General features: G+C 44.9%; 1 protein-coding gene across 1 annotated transcript in view; it reads left to right on the top strand.

Moving 5' to 3' along the window:
• LOC134452946 (ryanodine receptor 1-like) overlaps positions 1-20000 on the top strand; it is a 181776-nt gene that overhangs the window by 63104 nt on the left and 98672 nt on the right. Inside the window, exons 40-55 of the mRNA XM_063203634.1 lie at positions 1-530; positions 901-1101; positions 1711-1822; positions 8492-8635; positions 8864-9137; positions 9548-9662; positions 10090-10222; positions 10889-10983; positions 11664-11799; positions 12081-12267; positions 13902-14013; positions 14834-14954; positions 15670-15839; positions 16274-16497; positions 16991-17081; positions 17293-17433. The exon at positions 1-530 is cut by the window's left edge and continues 31 nt beyond it. Coding sequence (XP_063059704.1) covers positions 1-530; positions 901-1101; positions 1711-1822; positions 8492-8635; positions 8864-9137; positions 9548-9662; positions 10090-10222; positions 10889-10983; positions 11664-11799; positions 12081-12267; positions 13902-14013; positions 14834-14954; positions 15670-15839; positions 16274-16497; positions 16991-17081; positions 17293-17433 — 2786 coding nt within the window. The remainder of the gene's footprint in view (positions 531-900; positions 1102-1710; positions 1823-8491; positions 8636-8863; positions 9138-9547; positions 9663-10089; positions 10223-10888; positions 10984-11663; positions 11800-12080; positions 12268-13901; positions 14014-14833; positions 14955-15669; positions 15840-16273; positions 16498-16990; positions 17082-17292; positions 17434-20000) is intronic.

Here is a 20000-nt window from a genome sequence, read left to right on the forward strand (position 1 = left end):
CGGAGGCGGTGTCGGACGGCGTGCAGTGCATGCGAGACCCAGTAGGGGGCAGCGTGGAGTTCCACTTCGTGCCCATCCTGAAGCTCATCAGCACGCTGCTCATCATGGGCGTCTTCGAGGACGAGGACGTCAAGCACATCCTCAAGATGATCGAGCCCAACGTCTTCGACGAGGGGCTGGAGCATCACGAGGAGGAGGCGGAGACGAAAAGCGGAGGCGGGGCCAGTAAGGAGGCGGGGCCGGAGCAGAAGGAGGAAGAGGAAGGACATGGGGAGGAGGAGGAGGCTATGGACGAGGGGATGGGAGAGGAGGAGGAGGAGGAGTTTGAAGAGGAGGAGATGGAGGAGGCGGTGGACAGGGAGGAATGGGAGGAGGAGGAGGAGGAGGAAGGGATGGGGGAGAAGAGGGATAGGGAGAAAGGGGCGGAGGGAGGGAAGGAGGCCGGGAAAGAGGCGGGGCATGGAGAGGAGGAGGATGGAGTTCACGAAGGACTGCTGCACATGAAGCTGCCAGAGTCGGTCAAACTACAGGTACACACACGCACACACACACACACACACACACACACACACACACACACACAGACACACACACACACACACACACACACACACACACCCACACCCACACACACACACACACACACACACACACACACACACACACACACACACACACACACACACACATAAACTCACAAACTCTTGTGAGGACCTCTCATTGACTTCCACTATAAGGAAATTAAAGAAATGGTAATGAATGCTAAACTCTGTGTGTGTGTGTGTGTGTGTGTGTGTGTGTGTGTGTGTGTGTGTGTGTGTGTGTGTGTCTGTGTGTCTGTGTGTGTGTCTGCGTGTGTGCGTATATGTGTTTATGTGCCCCTGTGTGTGTGTATCCTAGATGTGTACTCTGCTGCAGTACTTCTGCGATTGCGAGCTGAGGCACAGGGTGGAGGCCATCATCGCCTTCTCGGACCAGTTCGTCAACCAAGTGCAGACCAACCAGCGCGCGCGCTACAACGAGCTCATGCAGGCCTTCACCATGAGCGCAGCCGAGACCGCCCGCAAGACGCGCGAGTTCCGCTCACCACCACAGGAACAGGTACACACACTTTGAGACACACACACCCTGGCGCATACACACGTCAGGCATAACGGCCGACGAGGCAATCAATTCCGGGAAGTTAATGGCAAGGCCGCCTAGAATCTTTGTTTGGAAAGCCGATGGAGTGATTATTTTATTTTCCGTACATCATGTGCATAATCCCGACAATGTTATCCCTTAGATACCGTCGACATTCCAAACGAAGATTCTAGGCGTGTCTAAGTTGCACATGTCCGATAAACGCTTAAACAGGTCCACGAAATAAATGTCACCCCATCAGCCAATCAGAAAAGAGAATTCTGTTGCGAAGGCAGATAAACAGACATATACTGCACACACACATTGCCGAGTCTTCCTGGAAAATATGCAAGATCCTCTCTCCTCCACAAGACTAGCGTAGACACACATGTACAGAAACGCACACTCATATTCAAACATAGCCACATAAATGTACATGTTATAATAGTGTACTCTTTTGTGTTCATTCAACCTGTTCCATGGTGTAATGTCCCCTTCAGGTCCGTATTGTGATAGCCCACTGCCATTTCAGCATAACTATTTGCCCATGTATGTTTGTGTGTGTGATTACACTGCTTTGTCCTTCAGGTGAACATGCTGATGAACTTTAAGAATTGCCCAGAGGAGGAGGACTGCCCTGTACCAGAGGAGGTCCGACACGACCTGCAGAACTTCCACAACGACCTGCTCTCCCACTGCGGTAAGTCTTCTCAATGGCAATGACTTATAATGTTATGGTAACACGTTATTTCAAGGGGCCTGCAATTACTTACTGTTCTTACTCATTAGGTATAGAGGAATGATTGGTGTAATGACCTCTACGTACAATTGTAGTACATGCTATTATGTCACATATATTTTTGTGTATCTACATACCAAGGGTATCTTTGGTCTAAATTCAACCCTATGCCTCCCCTGGAAAAATTCAGCACCTTGGTAAAATACGTATCAGGTCTTTTCGTCGAATGAATTGGTGAGAGGGGACCATTCGAACAAAACGTTGGACCATTAGTATAAGGCTGGGGATCTTTAGTCGAGGATGGTCCGTCTACCGCAAAAGCCAACGAAAGGTCCTTAAAATTGAACTAAAGATCCTTAGGTTTCAACTAAAGGTCCCTTCAGTCTGCCTATATTAGAAATGTAAATCAGCTTTTTTAATGCTCATTTTAACGGGTTTTCTTCAGCCTGCCTGTATTAGAAATGTAAATCAGCTTTTTTAATGCTCATTTTAAGGGTTTTGTTTATTTAAATATGTAAATCAGCTGTTAAGTTTTGTTTTTTGTTGATTTAAACATGTAAATCTATAAATAAAATGTACTTACTCATTTTAACTGGTAGGGCTATGTTGTTGTTTTTTTAACGTTTCCGTCGTTACATTTTTTGACAATTTACGTTTACGCCCTTACATTTTTTGACAAAATATCTAGACAATATTTGAGAAGCTTTTTTTTCACGTCGTTACATTTTTTGACAATTTACGTTTACGCCCTTACATTTTTTGACAATTATCTAGACAATATTTGAGAAGCTTTTTTTTTCACTTTTACGCCGTTACTTTACTCCCATCTGCGGGCAGAGAGGCGGGACCAAGCACAGCCTGCTCGCTTTGAATCAAAGCAGGGCGGTTTAATGTGTCAAGAAGTAGGCTATTGACCCTTGTGCTCGCTTTGAATCAGAGCAGCGGGCGTCTAGGCTGTAGACTATAGTGCATCTAGAAGTAGGCTATTGACCATTGAGCACATTGTCATGCAGCGAGTTTTCTGACTTTCCGTTAACTTTTTAGATGCGAAGCACCAGCAACAAGAGAAAGCTGTCTCCCGACACTTTGATGTTTCTGATTCTGAATGACAACAAATAGTTCGCGCATGAGCCAGAAAACAATATAGGTCCTAACAGTGTTGAAAACATTACAGAACCCATGCACCTGTGTTAAGCCCATGGCTACAGTAGAGAGAGAGAGAGAGAGGAAGGAGAGAGAGAGAGAGAGAGAGAGAGAGAGAGAGAGGAGAGAGAGAGAGAGAAGTTAAATCGCTACGTTAACACTGCACAGGAGCGCGTTCTCTCTCCGCCGCGTAAAGGTCTTTGCATGAACAAATGCAATGGTAATTGAATAATAGTTTGCCAGTATTGCAGGGTGTATTAAACCCAGTGTACGTTGGGGTGCAAGGGAGAGCAAGGAAGAGAGCAGCATCTGTGATTAACCGCTTCGAAATGTGTGCGTAAAACCTGCTGTTAACCAGTGGGTTTTGTGAAGTTTGAAGTGTACCGCATTAAAAAAAAGCTTTGTTTGATGTCGTGTTTGTATTTTACTTTGACGTTGCCTATAGTCCTCAGTTTATGGGTATTTTCAGTTGACCCCCTACACGTTTTCTTTCTGTCATGTAGGGTATTGTAAATAAATCGACCGTATTTTTTTATCATTTTGATTTCGGACTTAATTTAGCCCTTCAATCACCCCTCTCCAATTGCAAACTTTACCCTGATAGAAGAGCATTCGCTACCCTGCACACTCGTTAAGCACTTATTGTCTGACTGATTTTGGCTGCTGCGAATAAGGTAGGTCTATCTTATAAAAAAAAGGGTCTGTCGTCGTTTTGGCTGAAGGTTGACACCACGAACCAGATGACAATTGCAGTCTTGCCGCGGGTCTTGAACAGTGCTCTCTCTTTCCGATTCAGATTGCTTCTTCTGAGAAGGCAACTGGCTACCGCAGGAGAGGGGAAAGGTGGCAATATTATCCACAAGCTTGTTGGATAAATTGTGTTTAGCCTATCACAGATGAGGTTCTGGAATATTTTGTAGTGCATGGAACATTGACAAGGAAAGGTAGCTATTATATCCTCGTGAATAGGTCTTCGACTTTTCAAAATGCATCCTCTCAACATTCAACATGTAAATGGGTTATTCTGTAGTCCAACGCTATCCTGGCAGGAGAATCATTCGTTACAAATACTGCATACACACTCAGCAATTGTGTCTGTTGGTTTTTGCCCTCCAGGTCTTCATAAAAGCATCTACCACCGCTGTGATAATTTGACTACACACCGCTGAACAGTTAACAGTTTTTTAGGCTACTGTATTGACAATTGCAGTCATGCCGCTTGTCTTGAACTGTCTCTTCCCGTTCCATATCGTGACAGCCAGATGAGAAGCGCAAAGGTGGGGGCTATCCCTTGAACTGTGGAGCAATTGCATATTGTTTAGGTTCTTGAATACTTGGAATTAGCATGGAATTAATTTTCCATTAATAAGGAAACGTGTAAGATTTATCCTCAATCCTACCCGATAATGTTTTGTCATAGGCCTAATGTTAATGCCCTCCCCAACACACATCCACAGTACAATATTGCGACACGCTTGGCACAATGATAGGCCTACTAAATGAGTTCAATGTTCTTGCAACACTTTTCCCAAGAAAAGTCGGTTTTCATTTCGAGATTCCAGAGCAAATCAGTTGGTACTGCGCTGCTCGCTTGCTGGACAATAAACGTTGAACTGAACCGTGTTGTGTGCGTGTGTGGCTATGTGTGTAGGCTACCATCGTATGTCCATGATCGTCCATGCTCTTATCATGCAAATGACATGTCATGCAGGCAAGGCGTCCGTTTGATTTCAAAAGTGCTGGCCCGGACAATTACCATAAACCCGAGTAAGGTTTGAAAAGTGCTGGGTACAAGGCTACTTCCGATTTGAGGTTTCATGATAAATAGCCTAATACGCATTGGTGTATTGACGCATAATGTGGCCATATTAACAATTAAAAGCCATCTGCGCTGTCTTGTTTATTTCTGATATCCTGCGCTGAAGTCATCTTTATCATACATATTATTAATGCAACGGTAACTGAGTGGTTAACCCATCATAACTACATGTAGCCTTGCATAATGGTGCACGTCAATTTGTTGTCATAACTTCGCTCTGTCCCTTTTGATTTCCTCAAGCAATTCATCCCTTTTGTCATTGTCCCTGTTGCAGAGACTGTTTCCTGCAGTGTTTCTCAACCTTTTTTTAGGCAAGACACCCTTTCAATTAATGAAAAATTAAGGCACCCCAAACCAACAAGCCGTAACATGGCATCGCATCCGATAACACACAAGCTTAGAAAAGTAACACATTTGGAGACGTCACACGACCTAGGTTCGAAGTTGCAGCTGACTGGGGCTACCTATATTTACTTTAGGCTATTGTGCGTAGATAGCAGATGAAATATTCCACTGACCAGCATTAACTTATCAATTTAGTCAAATATCTATTATATCATTCTACATAATTTATTTATCAGCCGTTTCCAGGGCACCCCTGAAGGGTTAAAGTATTCGCTAATGGGCATGAAGTCTTGTCATGCAAATGACCTGCCGTGTTCAGGGGAAGTCATCCACCCAAAGGCAACCCTTTCAACAAAGCCACGCAGAGTGGACAGTTGAATGCTGCTTGAAATAAGTCCATAATGAATAAAATATTATGCGCAACGTCTACAAGAGAAGTAATGGTTATTATTACCGTTGCGCGTAAAGATGAGGAAGAGATGGATGGATGCTGTCCTATGGAAGGGGCCGTCAAACAGTCTACACGACATCTTCATTAAAGTCGTTAAAAAAGTACTTGTCAACAAAATCATGCCCCCGGAAAAATAAATAAAGTGCTTGCATTGACACGCTGTTGTTTTAATTTCGCATTTCTTTCATGTCCACTTAGTATGCTTTATCCAATTAGCCATGGATGCAGGATCATTCACTGGACTGGACACTATTGTAAGAGGTGAAATAGACCACGATTCAGGAACGACAGACAACAGGAGTAAAGGTTATGGTAGTTTTATTTTTACAATTTCATAAAATACAATTAAAAGGGAAAAACCCCACAATATCCATGCAGCCAGCAGCGTCTGTAAACTGCTATCGTCTTTGAATAAATGAATCACAATCTGGAGACACTCGGACGATAGTAGCCTACAAAAGTTAAGTTAAGTTACACACTCAGTCACTGCTGCCGGACGTTGGCTCGTCGATTACTTAATTCAACTATAACACGCGCAATAGCCTACCCAAATGCAACTTACCTACAGTTCCCAAAGCGGCCGGCCGCACGCAATGGATACCTACTGCCTACGTCCCGGCACGACAGCTTGTAGACAGTTCAGTAGCCCCTGCCCCACCCCAGCGCTTAGCGCACAAGTCTACACTATTGTCCAAGTGTTGTTATTTCAAGAAAGCAAACTGTCACTGTCCGCCGGCCGCTGTCGTGACATCTTTCATTAACACTAGTATTGTTTTAACAAGTGAGGAGTCCGTTGATAGTTTCCTTAAGGGTGAAGTAGCCTGCTCTTTAGGCTAGCGTTGCCTCCTCCAGCCAACCATTCGGCGCACAGTGTTCAGACTGTAGCAGGATGATAGGCTAATGATGATGGTCAGGGCGCACATCAGTGCTTGGGTTGTCTATACTTTTATCTGGAATACTGTCGCCGATCAGATAGAAATGACCCTGTTATGAACCCGAGTTTAGTAGATATCGCGCAGTGAACGAGGCAGCCTGCAAACAGTTTGAAGCGCAATGTGGCTGTAACACGTTAGAAAGTAGCCAAACTCTGTTACTTGTTATGAGCGTAATGGTGGGGTGGCGTCCGGCCAATGTCATATCCTAAGCGTATCGCTCGGTGCGTAATTCCAAGAGCAGTATAATGAAAAGGAAGAAAAGGAAGATGATGGGCTAGACCCGAAATGTTTGTCCCCTGTCTGTCGGTTTTATTTACTTTTTTCGGCTTTGTTTACAGTTACAGTAGTTTTTGATTCTGCATTCAGCTCCAGTGTGCGACTCCTTTCTTTCTTTTTAAATTATGAGCGTTCCACGAACTATCTTTCTTTGTGCACGCTATAAAATGGCAATAAACCTGTTACTATAAACTACTGGTTAACTTTGTATGCTTTCTAATGTTGGTAAAGGCGGGATAAGCGGGATAATATATTGTCCACACGTGACTACGGAAAATATATTTCCTTCCAAGCGGAATAACAGCACTCCGCCTTCGGCATCGGGGGTGTTATTCGCCCATAGGAAAATATTTTCTTATAGTCACGTGTGGACAATAAATTATCTCTTACCTTTACATTACTGTTGTAGGCCTACATTTTAAAACATTTCGTTGATATTGTAGCGGTGCAACCGACTGTAGTTTTAAGTTATGAGATGGGCGCCAGTAAGGCAGCAATAAGATTGCCGTTACCTTTCCAAAATGAATACAAATCAGTGATCAACACATTAGAAATAACTCAGATCATCACAACGAATATCTTTTCTTATTTTTAGTAGTGCATTTTTGCAAAATCCTTGTTTGCAGACTTGTGCGCTTGGTCTCAATTTGGAACAGCTCACATCAATGTCTGGCTTTAGCGATTCTTGCGAATGGTGATCTTCTCGGCACACTTCATGGTTCCCTCTCTCTTGCTCTCTCGGCTTGCTTCCTGACAGTCTCACCCGCCATTTGAAATTAACCCCATTTTATAGGCTGCACATGTAGTGCACAGGGGGTAACGCTGCTATCTCACTCCGGAGGAGGCAGAGGCAGTCCGTTACGATATAGTATATTTATAAAATAGGCTATAAAATAGGCCTAATGATAAAAAAGCAGCCTGAACTAAAATAAAAAAAAATAATTAAAAAAATAGAGACGCACGCACACACTTTCTACATGGTTCGATTTTTGTTTTCATTGCATTGTGGTGGTAGGCACACAAGTTTGATAAAATATAAAAAATAATAGGCTAATAAAATAGGCAGACTACACTAAACGTCTGCCCAGTTACACGAAAGGTCTGCATGGGTTGAACGTAACGTCCTTAGGTCTTCTACGAAAGATCCGCAGGTACTGCACGAAACGCCCCATGCCTTCTACGAATGGTCCAACGTTTTGTTCGAATGGTCCCCTCTCAGCAATTCATTAGACGAATCGTCTCGAATTCGTAAAATATTACAAAAGACTTCATAGTACATTATGGCCATTATTGTCATTATGGTACCAGTGTATGTAGATACACAAAATATATGATGTGAGAACATGCAGTACAGTTGTACTTACATGTTAATACACCATTTATTATAGCAGAATGATTTGTAATTATCATACATAACTCTCATTCAATGTGCTAAAGAGAAAAGGGAAAAGGGAAGGGATAAAAAAATATTGGGAAAATAGAAAATAGACAACTATATATGACTAAAGGCTGATGAAAATGAAGCCATTGTTCCACTGTCTCTAATGAGTAAATACACTGTAATTAAAGGCCCTTTCCTCCTACCTTTCTTCTCTCTACCTCCCTACCTGTCAACCCTTCCCTCCTCATCCCCCCCTTCTCCCCTCTCCTCCCTCCTTCAGGAGTGCACATTGAGGAGGAGGAGGAGGAGCAGGAGGTGGACAACTCTCTGAGGGGGCGTCTGGTGCGCCTCCTGGAGAGGGTCAAGAGCCTCCGCAAGAAGAAGGAGGACAACGAACCCGAGCCCGAGGAGGATGCCAAGCCGAGTCAGGATTATTTTTGTTTTTATTCATTTCAATTTTTTTTAATCTATCATTTTTAAACATTTTAATCAGTGATGTTTGTAAATTTTGAAGAACTATACTATAATCTGACGACTTCTACATGTTTTACAACTTTTATTACATGTTGGCCGCCATATACTACATCTTTGAAAAAGACGCCCATTCATAAGTACAAGTATCTGTTGTCTCCGCTCTGTGTGTCCCTCGCAGAGACCCTTCAGGAGCTCATCTCCAGCACCATGATCCACTGGGCCCAGGAGTCCTTCATCCAGAACCCGGAGCTGGTGCGGCTGATGTTCAGCCTGCTGCACCGGCAGTACGACTCGCTGGGGGAGCTGATCCGCGCGGTGCCCAAGGCCTACACCATCAACGTGGTGTCGGTGCAGGACACCATGGAGCTGCTGGAGTGCCTGAGTCAGATCCGCTCGCTGCTCATCGTGCAGATGGGCCCCGAGGAGGAGAGACTCATGATCCAGAGCATCGGGTTAGTAGCTGACATACACAGCACATTACATTAATCATGATCCAGAGCAGGGGTTCTAAACCTTTTTTTCTTACCCCTTACAACTTGTTACAAGTGCCCAAAACAAGCCGTGCACCCCCAACCCAAACTTCTAAATGTGTATACGCACTAAAAAATGATTTAAGAGATTGATTACAATGGTCCTTGCTTGAGAGTGAGACATTAATCAATACCTATACTTTACATGGTGACCAACATTTCAATAATTTGCCTTTGATTTTTGCCGAATTACAATCCTCGCAAGCATCATTTCCCTCTCAACCTCAACACAAACAAAATCCGTGCACCCTCTGAAATCTCTGGTGCACCCCCACACGTTGGTCAGTCCTCTCGTTGCCTTGGAAACAACCTACATTCACTTCTCTGTGCAGGAACATCATGAGTAACAAGGTGTTCTACCAGCACCCCAACCTGATGCGGGCCCTGGGCATGCACGAGACCGTCATGGAGGTCATGGTCAACGTGCTGGGCGGAGGGGACTCTAAGGTACAGTTCGCTCTAGCTATATCTGACACTTCACTTGACGGCGGTCATGCGCATGACATGTCAGTGACATAACATTTTGGACATGGTGGTAATATAAATAAATAATGAGACGCAGTTTGTGAGTGCGGATTTTTCTTCCTTAAGTTGATACATTTTATCGCGCACCCAAAGACTTTCGTTTTTCCAAGAAGTTGAGCGCGTCCTTTGCCAAAACTTGAAGTGACATAACAGTGTCATGACACAATCATGAATGGGTCGTAAACATTATGTGAACGTCATAAATGTTTTTTGGTAATAAAAATTATATTTTTATAATTATATATTATAATTTAAGAATGATTTATTCAATTTCACATCAATCATTAGCACATCTGTTTTCCTCCGCCTGTGATCATAGCAATAATTATGTCGACATTTATCACCTCAGGAGATCCGCTTCCCCCGCATGGTGACCAACTGCTGCCGTTTCCTCTGCTACTTCTGCCGCATCAGCCGCCAGAACCAGCGCTCCATGTTCGACCACCTCAGCTACCTGCTGCAGAACAGCGGCATCGGCCTGGGTACGCACTCACATGTGCACGCACACGCACGCACGCACGCCTGCACGCCCGTGCGTAATGTCTGATCACCTCAGCTACCAATGGCATCAGGGAGAATTGGGCTCACACACAGCATTGGGCATAGCATTGGGTACACACACATACACACCAGCCCACTTGCATGCACCCATGCACGCACGCACACACACACACACACACACTCACACACACACACACACACACACACACACACACACACACACACACACACACACACACACACACACACACACACACACACACACACACACACACACACACACACACACACACACGCATACACTCCTGTGGGTTATGTTTGATCACCTCAACAGCAATCAGTGACAATTAACTGTGTGTGTGCCTGGATATACTGTATGTGTGTGTGTGTGTGTGTGTGTGTGTGTGTGTGTGTGTGTGTGTGTGCGTGTGTCTGTGTGTGTGTGTGTGTGCGTGTGTGCGTATATGTGCGTGTGTGTGTGCGTGTGTGTGTGTGTCTGGATGTGCGTGTGTGTGTGTGTGTGTGTGTGTGTGTGTGTGTGTGTGTGTGTGTCTCTGCCTCTGCGTGTGTGTGTGTGTGTGTGTGTGTGTGTGCGTGCGTGCGTGCGTGTGTGTATGTGTGTGTGTGTGTGTGTACTGTTATTTCAGGTGTGCGTGGGTCAACTCCACTGGATGTGGCCGCCTCCTCCTGCATAGACAACAATGAGTTGGCACTGGCCCTTCAGGAGCAAGACCTGGAGATGGTCAGTCTGTCTCCTCTTCCCTCTGATCGTCAGCCCGCTTTTTTGTTTTGTTTTTGGATGTTCTCTAGTATCATGTATGAGTAGTCATGTCACACTAAAAAGGTTTTATAACCAGGAATTCATTTTGTTGGTCAGGACACAGGAGATTGGCCATACTACAAAGACTGTGTTATGTTGTGTTGTTTTTCATTGTACATATTCAGTTGTTTTGAGACAGCAGCAGACTCAGGGGCAAAATTATTGAAAGTTGTTACTTTTGGAAATTGGTGTGGTGCACCTAATTGACTGTTTCATTGTTCTGTGATGTGAGCAGTTATTCATTATGGAATATAGGTTCCGTGCAGCAGTGTGAAACTTATTTCAACCAGTTCGGTGTTAAACATTATTTTTATTAGAACATCTAATAATCTTGGCAGTGAATGTGTTAGGCAGTAGGCCTACTGTGTTTTGCGGTAGATTATTTGCAATACTGTGTTTTGCGGTAGATAGTTTTTGCTCTCTCTCTCTCTCTCTCTCTCTCTCTCTCTCTCTCTCTCTCTCTCTCTCTCTCTCTCTCTCTCTCTCTCTCTCTCTCTCTCGTTTCAAGGCATGACATTTATGCTGAACATTTTCAGAAAAGCATCTTACGCATGTTGCATGGAGAGTTTGCTCTAAGTGTGCCTCCCTATCGCCCTCTGCAGGTGGTGAAGTACCTAGCAGGCTGCGGTCTGCAGAGCTGCTCCATGCTCCTCTCTAAGGGGTACCCTGACATCGGCTGGAACCCCTGCGGAGGGGAGAAGTACCTCGACTTCCTCAGATTTGCTGTGTTCGTAAACGGTACATACATTAGACTCTCGAAATTATGCCAGGACTTAATCTGTCCCACGTAGGCAAAGAAACATAATAACAGTATTTTTTTTTGTAAACTGTGTGATTGTAACTTTTAATGTGTGCGATTTGTGTGTGTGTGTGTATGTGTGTCTGCATATGTGTGTATGTCTGTGGTGTGTGCATGTGTATGTGTGTGTGTGTGTCTGTGTGTGTGTGTGCGTGTTCGCGTCTGCGTGTGTTTGTGTGCGCGTGTGTGTGTGTGATTTTTCACGACTCTACACACCCAGGTGAGAGCGTAGAGGAGAATGCCAACGTGGTGGTCCGTCTGCTGATTCGTCGGCCCGAGTGCTTTGGCCCCGCCCTGAGAGGGGAGGGGGGCAACGGTCTCCTGGCAGCCATCGAGGAGGCCATTAAGATCTCAGAGGACCCCGCCAGGGATGGGCCCTCTGTCAAGAAAGACAGACGCCATCAAATGTAAGAATACAGACTGGTGTGTGTGTATGTCCATCCAGTGAAACGGTGAACTTTGTGTGTGCCTGTTTGTCTTTTCAGTGATACAGTGTGTGTGTGTGTGTGTGTGTGTGTAGAGTAGAGTAGAGTACTTTTATTAATCCCGAAGGAAATTAAGGTGTCTGTCAGCTTACATAAATACACAAATACAAAACATACACAAGACATTATACACATAATTGAACATTACAGGAAAAATATATCTTGAGTACTACCGCCACACATTATCTCACATACACACATGTTCTCTCTCTCACACACACACACTTCACACACACATTGTCCCACCCACACACACACACACACACAAACCCACCCACAACCCCCCTCCCACACCCACACCCACACCCACACCCACACCCACACCCACACACACACACACACACACACACACACACACACACTCATCCCTGCACAGACACAAGGTCCTGGTAGGGTGTCATGTTGCATACATTCACACTCACAGAAAAACAAAATAACCGTGTTAAGTACACATACAAGAGCCAAAGAAGTTCTAATTATTGTCCATGCAAAAGCTGAGTAGTTCACGGCAGCTATTCCAGGGGGTGAGGTAGCTGAGGTGGGGTGTAGTGGGTTATTGTCCTGTATTGGGCAACCCTTAAAGTGTCCAAGGTAGTGCAGGCGCTTGCTCCGGGGGGTGGGGGGTAGGGGGTTGATTGTGGGATGAAGTGTAACTGTTCAGTAGAGAAAAGAATCTGGAAGGGGGGGGGGGGGGTGTAGTGGCTGCAGTTTGAGTGTTCCAGTGTGGGGGGCTAGTTTATGCAGTCCAGTCACCAATGACAATCTCTTTAATTGTCTCTTTCTGTGTGGTGTTGAAGAGCTGGATGGCCCTGGGGACAAAAGACTTCCGTAGTCTGTCTGTCCGGCAGGGGAAGGCCCGGAGTCTGTAGCTGAACAGGCTCCTCTGGTTGGCCAGAAACGGGTGCAGGGGGTGTCTGTCATTTTCAAGTATTGAGTCCAATCTGCTAAGTGTCCTTTTTTCAGCTGTTGTTGTGAGATCCTCCAGTTCCATACCCACCACAGACCTAGCTTTCCTCACCAGCCTGTCAAGGCGTCCAGCGTCCCTCTTCCTAACGCTACCTCCCCAACAGGCAATAGCGTAGGTGAGGACACTTGCCATGACAGACTGATAGAACATCAGCAGGAGCCTGTTGCAGACATTGAATGATCTGAGCTTCCGTAGGAAGTAGAGCCTGCTCTGCCCTTTCTTGTAAAGAGCATCTGAATTGGCAGCCCAGTCCAGTTTGTAGTCCAGGTGTACTCCTAGGTACTTGTAGGTGTTGACTGTCTCCACTGTCTCTCCCTCGATAGAGACAGGCAACAGTGGTGGGGTGGTCCTCCTGAAGTCAACCACCATCTCCTTTGTTTTGGTGGCATTCAGCTGCAGCTGATTGTCCCGGCACCAACTGACAAAGTTCTCCACCAGTTCCCTGTACTCTCCTTCCTGTCCATCCTTGATGCATGTGTGTGTGTGTGTGTGTGTGTGTGTGTGTGTGTGTGTGTGTGTGTGTGTGTGTGTGTGTGTGTGTGTGTGTGTGTGTGTGTGTGTGTGTGTGTGTGTGTGTGTGTGTGTGTAGATTTGGAGGTGAGGAGCAGCACGAGGAGAATCGTGTTCACCTGGGGAACGCCATCATGTCCTTCTACTCCGCCCTCATCGACCTGCTGGGACGCTGTGCTCCTGAGATGCATGTACGTCACAATCTTTTTTTTTAGAAAGTGTGCTCAACTCCCAACTGTTTCTTGCAAGGTCTTTGGGTGCGAGCAAACAGCAAAGTTCATGTTTAGTAAAAAAGCTGCCCTCTCGGGTGTAATTCTTGCAGTTTTAATCTACTGGGTTAGCATATCAGACGCTGAAGAAGGCTTGGGCCGAAACGTTTGTCTGTCATGCTAACCCAGTAGATTAAAACTGCAAGAATTACACCCGAGAGTGTGGCTTTTCAACTAAACATGCATGTACGTCACTCACAGAGCTTTAGCATGCTATACTGCCCTACAAAGGCAAAGTGCAGTGGCTACATCAACACTGAAATTTAACCAATCAATATATCTAAAACGGGACACATTTGGACCATAGGACTTTTTCACAAGATAAAGACGATGTAATGAACACCATTTTCATTAGATTTTTTTAGAATAAATATGTAGTTACCGAACTTTGCCATTGTAGGGCGGTATAGTTAGCCCCACTACTGTACTGTAGAGAACTGAAGCTAACTTTGCTCCTGTAGTACACTAAAGTATGCTTTTAAAATATACAGCAGCACGCTAAAGTTAACTCATGTAACATGTTGAAGTAAGCCTTCCTCCTGGAGCACATAAGTAAGCTCTACCAGTGTGCAGTAGCACGCTGAAGTTAGCTTTCCTCCTGTTCTCAGAACATCACATCATCACATGACAATGCATGTTACCAACATTGAAGACAAAAGAAGGCACTCCCTTGAATTTCTTTTGTAACATTTGAAGTTGGTTGGTACTCCTTTAATCCTTTGTAATATTGTCCCGCCCACAGCTGATCCAGGCAGGCAAAGGGGAAGCCCTGAGGATCCGCGCCATCTTGAGATCCCTGGTGCCCATTGAGGACTTGGTGGGGGTCATCAGCCTTTCAGTGCAGATACCAGCCTTTGGCAAGGGTGAGATTACCGTACAAACATATTGTCCCTTTGCATGTGCAATTGTGCTAGCCAGGCCGTGCCCTCCTAGTGACGCAACACCTTCAGCGTTGCTGCTAGTCAGGTCAAGAGCAATGCAAGTACTTTCTGAGCTCCCATAAAATCAGGAACTCCTTCCATTTTGTTGGGAAGCAAATAATCATTAGCAAACCAAGGGTGGCTGTTTGGGAAATACCGTTTGGGAAATGTTAATTGTTATGCTCTTGGTCAGACCAAGTCTCGAATAGATTTGAAAGTCGATGATAATCAGGCTACAATTGTGCGTGCACACACATTAAGGCACATAATGTGGCATAAACATTAATATACACATCACTGTTTTTTTTAGTTTTCTGCCTGAAACCGGGTAGTTGCTTTACACCTGTTTTGCTTCAAAACAAAATTTGTTCGACATCATTACGAGAATTATTCATTCTAATTATCTACCAAGGGCGCCGGAGCGAGTTTTAAAGTGGTGGTGATTTTTTTTCTTGACTTTTTTTTCATGGAAATGTCACTGCTGCTGCACTCCACTCATTTGTCTGCAGTAAAAGTTGAGATAGCCTCATTTAGGGAGCCCAAAAGTGGGGATGCACGTGCACCACTGCATCCCCCTTTTCGGCACCTATGTTATCTACCTAACTTAGCTGATTGCTAAGTGCTAACTTCACTTGCCACATTTGTTCTACTCCTGCAGACAACAGCATCATTGAGCCTAAGATGTCTGCAAGCTTCGTGCCGGACCACAAGGCGCCCATGGTTCTCTTCCTGGACCGTGTGTATGGCATTGACAACCAGGACTTCCTGCTTCATGTCCTGGAGATTGGCTTCCTTCCCGACATGAGAGCTGCTGCCTCTCTCGACACGGTGAGGGATACAGACACACGCAAGCATGCACGCATGTACGGTACTCACACACACACACACACACACACACACACACACACACGCACACACGCGCACACACACGCACACTACACACACTACACATTATGTTATTACATTACACTTATATGACGCTTTTATCCAAAGCGTTTTACAGTCACGTACAATCTTCAGGTACAGGGTTTTAGTTCCAGTCCCTGGAGAGGTGTGGGGTTAGGTGTCGAGGGAGACCACACATTGTTCTCACTGGGTGGGATTCAAACCAACAACCCTCTGAGCTGAAAACCAATTCCTTTAACACATGTCATGTCCGCTCATAATCACAAACTCACTATTTTTTGTTGTATTATTTTTATATTTTGTCACGTTTTGTCAATGCTGCTTACTTTTGTTGTACTGCCCCCAATGGCCACTAGGCGGCGTTCAGCACCACAGAGATGGCTCTGGCCCTGAACCGCTACCTGTGCTCGGCCGTGCTGCCCCTCATCACCAAGTGTTCGCCCCTGTTCGCGGGCACCCCGGGCCACCGAGCCATCATGATCGACTCCATGCTGCACACCATCTACCGGCTCTCCAGGGGGCGCTCTCTCACCAAGGCCCAGAGGGACGTGATCGAGGAGTGTCTCATGTCCCTATGCAAGTGAGTGTTTTTTTTTGTTTTTTTTTTATTTACTTTTTAGGGATTTTGGCCTTTATTATGACAGGACAGTATGAGAGGAGACAGGACACGTTTGTGTGAGAGAGATGGAGTAGGGCTGCGAAATGACCCCGGCCGGACTCGAACCGGGTCCCCATGGGCAATGTAAGCCCGAATGTGGGGGGCTTAGCGTGCTGCGCCACAGCTCCCCTCTCTGCAAGTGAGTGTTGACAAGTGTCAGCTGGAGGTGGACTGATTAAAAAAAGTTCAAAACTGTTGACTATTAGCACAGTATTGCACGTTTTTCTTTAAACAGTTCACATGAAGATTTCAGATTAAAGACATTTCGATTCAGGAACATGCAAATATTCACTTGTTTAAAAACTGCAAAAGCAAAAGGACAATAAGAATAGTAAGAATAACCACAAGTAAACCGGCAGTACAAAAAGTTTCCATAAAGTTACATCAAGCCCAATTTCTTGTTCTGTGTCTGAAGGTACCTGCGTCCGTCCATGCTGCAGCATCTGCTGAGACGGCTGGTGTTTGATGTGCCCATCCTGAACGAGTATGCCAAAATGCCCCTCAAGGTAACATTAACTTTGCCTTTCCTGTGCAGGCTCTTAATCCCTTCTGGGGCACTATGAATGGAAAGATAGTCAATTTTTATGAAATTAAGTTGCCCTGTGTTAGCTCAGATGCATGATGTCAGCTTATTGCTAAGACAGTATTATTTGACCATTGTGGTATAACCGAAGTGATGTGTATTGATTATAACACGGCTGATCATCATGGTTACAGCTGTTGACCAATCACTATGAGCGTTGCTGGAAGTACTACTGCTTGCCAAACGGATGGGCCAACTTTGGGGTGGCCTCAGAGGAGGAGTTGCACCTGACCCGAAAGCTCTTCTGGGGCATCTTCGAGTCACTTGCCCACAAGGTAAAGCGCAATTCTATCCACTTTGTGTATATCATATGTAGGCAAAGCACGTGTTTGGACGGATGTCCTCGTATGGCTGGCACCAAATATGTAGGATATGTCGCGTTTTGGGGATTTGTTTAATTATGAACTATATAATAATTCCGACTGAGAAAGAGAGCAGGAGAAAGAAAGGGGAGAGAAATAACAGTGGATATGTGTAAACGGAGCGGGGTAGCTTTAGCGTAGCCGTAGTTAAGATAGGCTACCTAGCGGATAGTCCAGTGGTGGCTTTGCACTCAAATTGTACCGAGAGGTGCAGAAATGTCCTGGGGTTTCTAACAGCTTAAATGCTCACGAGAGAGAAGGGGAAGCGAGAGAGGGAGAGATAACAGTGGATCTGTGACCAAGTAAGATTTAACTAACGTTACCATGCTATTAGCCAACCTCGGTGATGTGCAGTAGCTAACTAGCTCAAAGGCCTGTTATGACCTGGTCATAACGATAGAGCTGCGCACGGGTTTTGTCAGGTTAACAAGTGAGCACGCAGAGTGTTCCAAATATTGATATGTGTTTATACATCGCTTAGAAACGCTACGGTAGTTCTGTGCGTAGCTGGCCCAGTTTAACAGACGGCCCGAAAGGGGTGTTAGCAAGGGTGTAACCTCCTAACAAAGAGGAGACAGAGGCAAAGGAATGCAAGCAAGATATGCACATGAAAATAGCTTAACGCTTAAATCAAAAACACATCTAAACTATCTCAGTAGATCATCATTGCCCAGATATTGCCTACTATGAGATGGGAAAGGAGTCCAGTCTTTTCCAAGGAAGAGTTCTGTTGAAGCACGGTGGTCCGAGTAGAGAAAGAGATTCTATGGTGTATCCGTCCCTCAGGAAGTTAGGGCATGTAGCCCGATGAGTCCTGCAGTCTCGGGGGTTCGGGCTGGCGAGAAAGGAGAGTGTTTGCCACTTGAGAGGGGTTTCCCGTTGGTTGAATCTCAATCGCGAGAATTTGTTCCACGGAGGTGTGCGTGAAGATTCTCGCAGTGAGCGAGTCTTTAGCTCACAGAATCCGGATAAAAGTCATTTAGCAAGGCAGCTGTTTGTTAGACTAAAGGGGTGAGAAGCCACTGCTTCCTGCAGTGTGTTGCTTTGCAAAGGAATTAAGTTTACAGCATGTCACTGCGTGTGTGAAATGAACCAAGTGTTCCTTTGTTGGATTCGGCCAAAATCAAACAGATCTTTGTTCATGAAAGTTTTGTGCAAGTTCTCCAGCGCCCGTATCAGCGAAAAGGCTAGAGTGCTGGAAATGGGATGATTTCCGGGTTTTATACGGGGGAAGCCAATGGCGATTGTGAGAAGGGCTTTTCGGTGCAGCGCCCCTAGGGGAAGGAGGACTTGGAATGAATTGCCATATGATTTCTGTTTGTTCTTTTTGCGTTTTTCTTTTGTGTTTTTTTTAAACAAATACTTTCAACTTCAACTTTCATCTTCAACTTTTCAACTTGATTGTCCCCAAAAGGGGCGATTAAGTGTGCAGCAAGACATAAGCACATATAGACAGCAACAACATATACTACAGGACAGACATTAAGTACAGTGGTCAATAAAAGGTTAAAATGACCATTACATTTAAAATAAGATGAAAAACACATCATGAATAAATAATATAAGAATCCTCATCACACCATAAAATGCCATTAACAACACCAGGGATTAGGTTAAGTAATCAATCAATGGTGATGTGAATTTAAAAGGGACATGGCTGAAATTCAGAGTGGAGGGGGTGGCCAGTGACTGAATAAATAGACTCAGACTTCCTCAAGGTGGCTTTTTTGTACAGGTCAGTGAGGCTGCTTTGCTGGGCACCCAACATTTTGTCACTGACCTTTACAATCTTGGCGAGGGAGTTTTTTGCTTTCACACTGAGGTTATTGAACCAACAAGATATTGAAAATAATAAAACCGAATCGATGTAGGACCTATAAAAGAGTGATGGTCTTGTCCTCATTGAACTTGGCCAGCTTGCATAGCCAAAACAGACGTTGTTGGCTTTTTTTTTTTTTTTTTTTTTACAAATGTGTTCTGTGTTGATGTTAAAATCTAATTTGTTATCAATCCAACTGCCCAGGTACTTATAGGAGTCTACCATTCCCACAGCCTGCCCCTTGATAGTAGTGGTCAGAGCAGGGAGGGGGTTACGCCTGAAGTCAATGACCATGTCTTTTGTTTTTGTGACATTCAGGTGAAGGTGAGAACTGTCGTACCAGACAATAAAATCATCTAAGATGGGGCCATGATCTGTTTCATTCCCATGGAGAAGGCTAAGGATGATTGAATCATCTGCAAATTTCAGGATATGTCGGTTTACATGTTGGCTACGGCAGTCATTGGTATACAGAATATAGAGCAGAGGAGACAAAACGAATCCCTGTGGAGGATGTCATTTTGTTAGAAAGTACCCCATGTACCTTCACCTGCTGGGTTCTGTTAGTAAAAAAATCCACCCAACTAAACCATTATCCAACTTAAAATTTCTCACTAACTTATCAACTAAAATGTGTGGTAGTATAGTATTAAAAATACCC

This window comes from Engraulis encrasicolus, chromosome 7, assembly GCF_034702125.1.
Source record: "Engraulis encrasicolus isolate BLACKSEA-1 chromosome 7, IST_EnEncr_1.0, whole genome shotgun sequence".
Taxonomy (NCBI): Eukaryota; Metazoa; Chordata; class Actinopteri; order Clupeiformes; family Engraulidae; genus Engraulis; species Engraulis encrasicolus.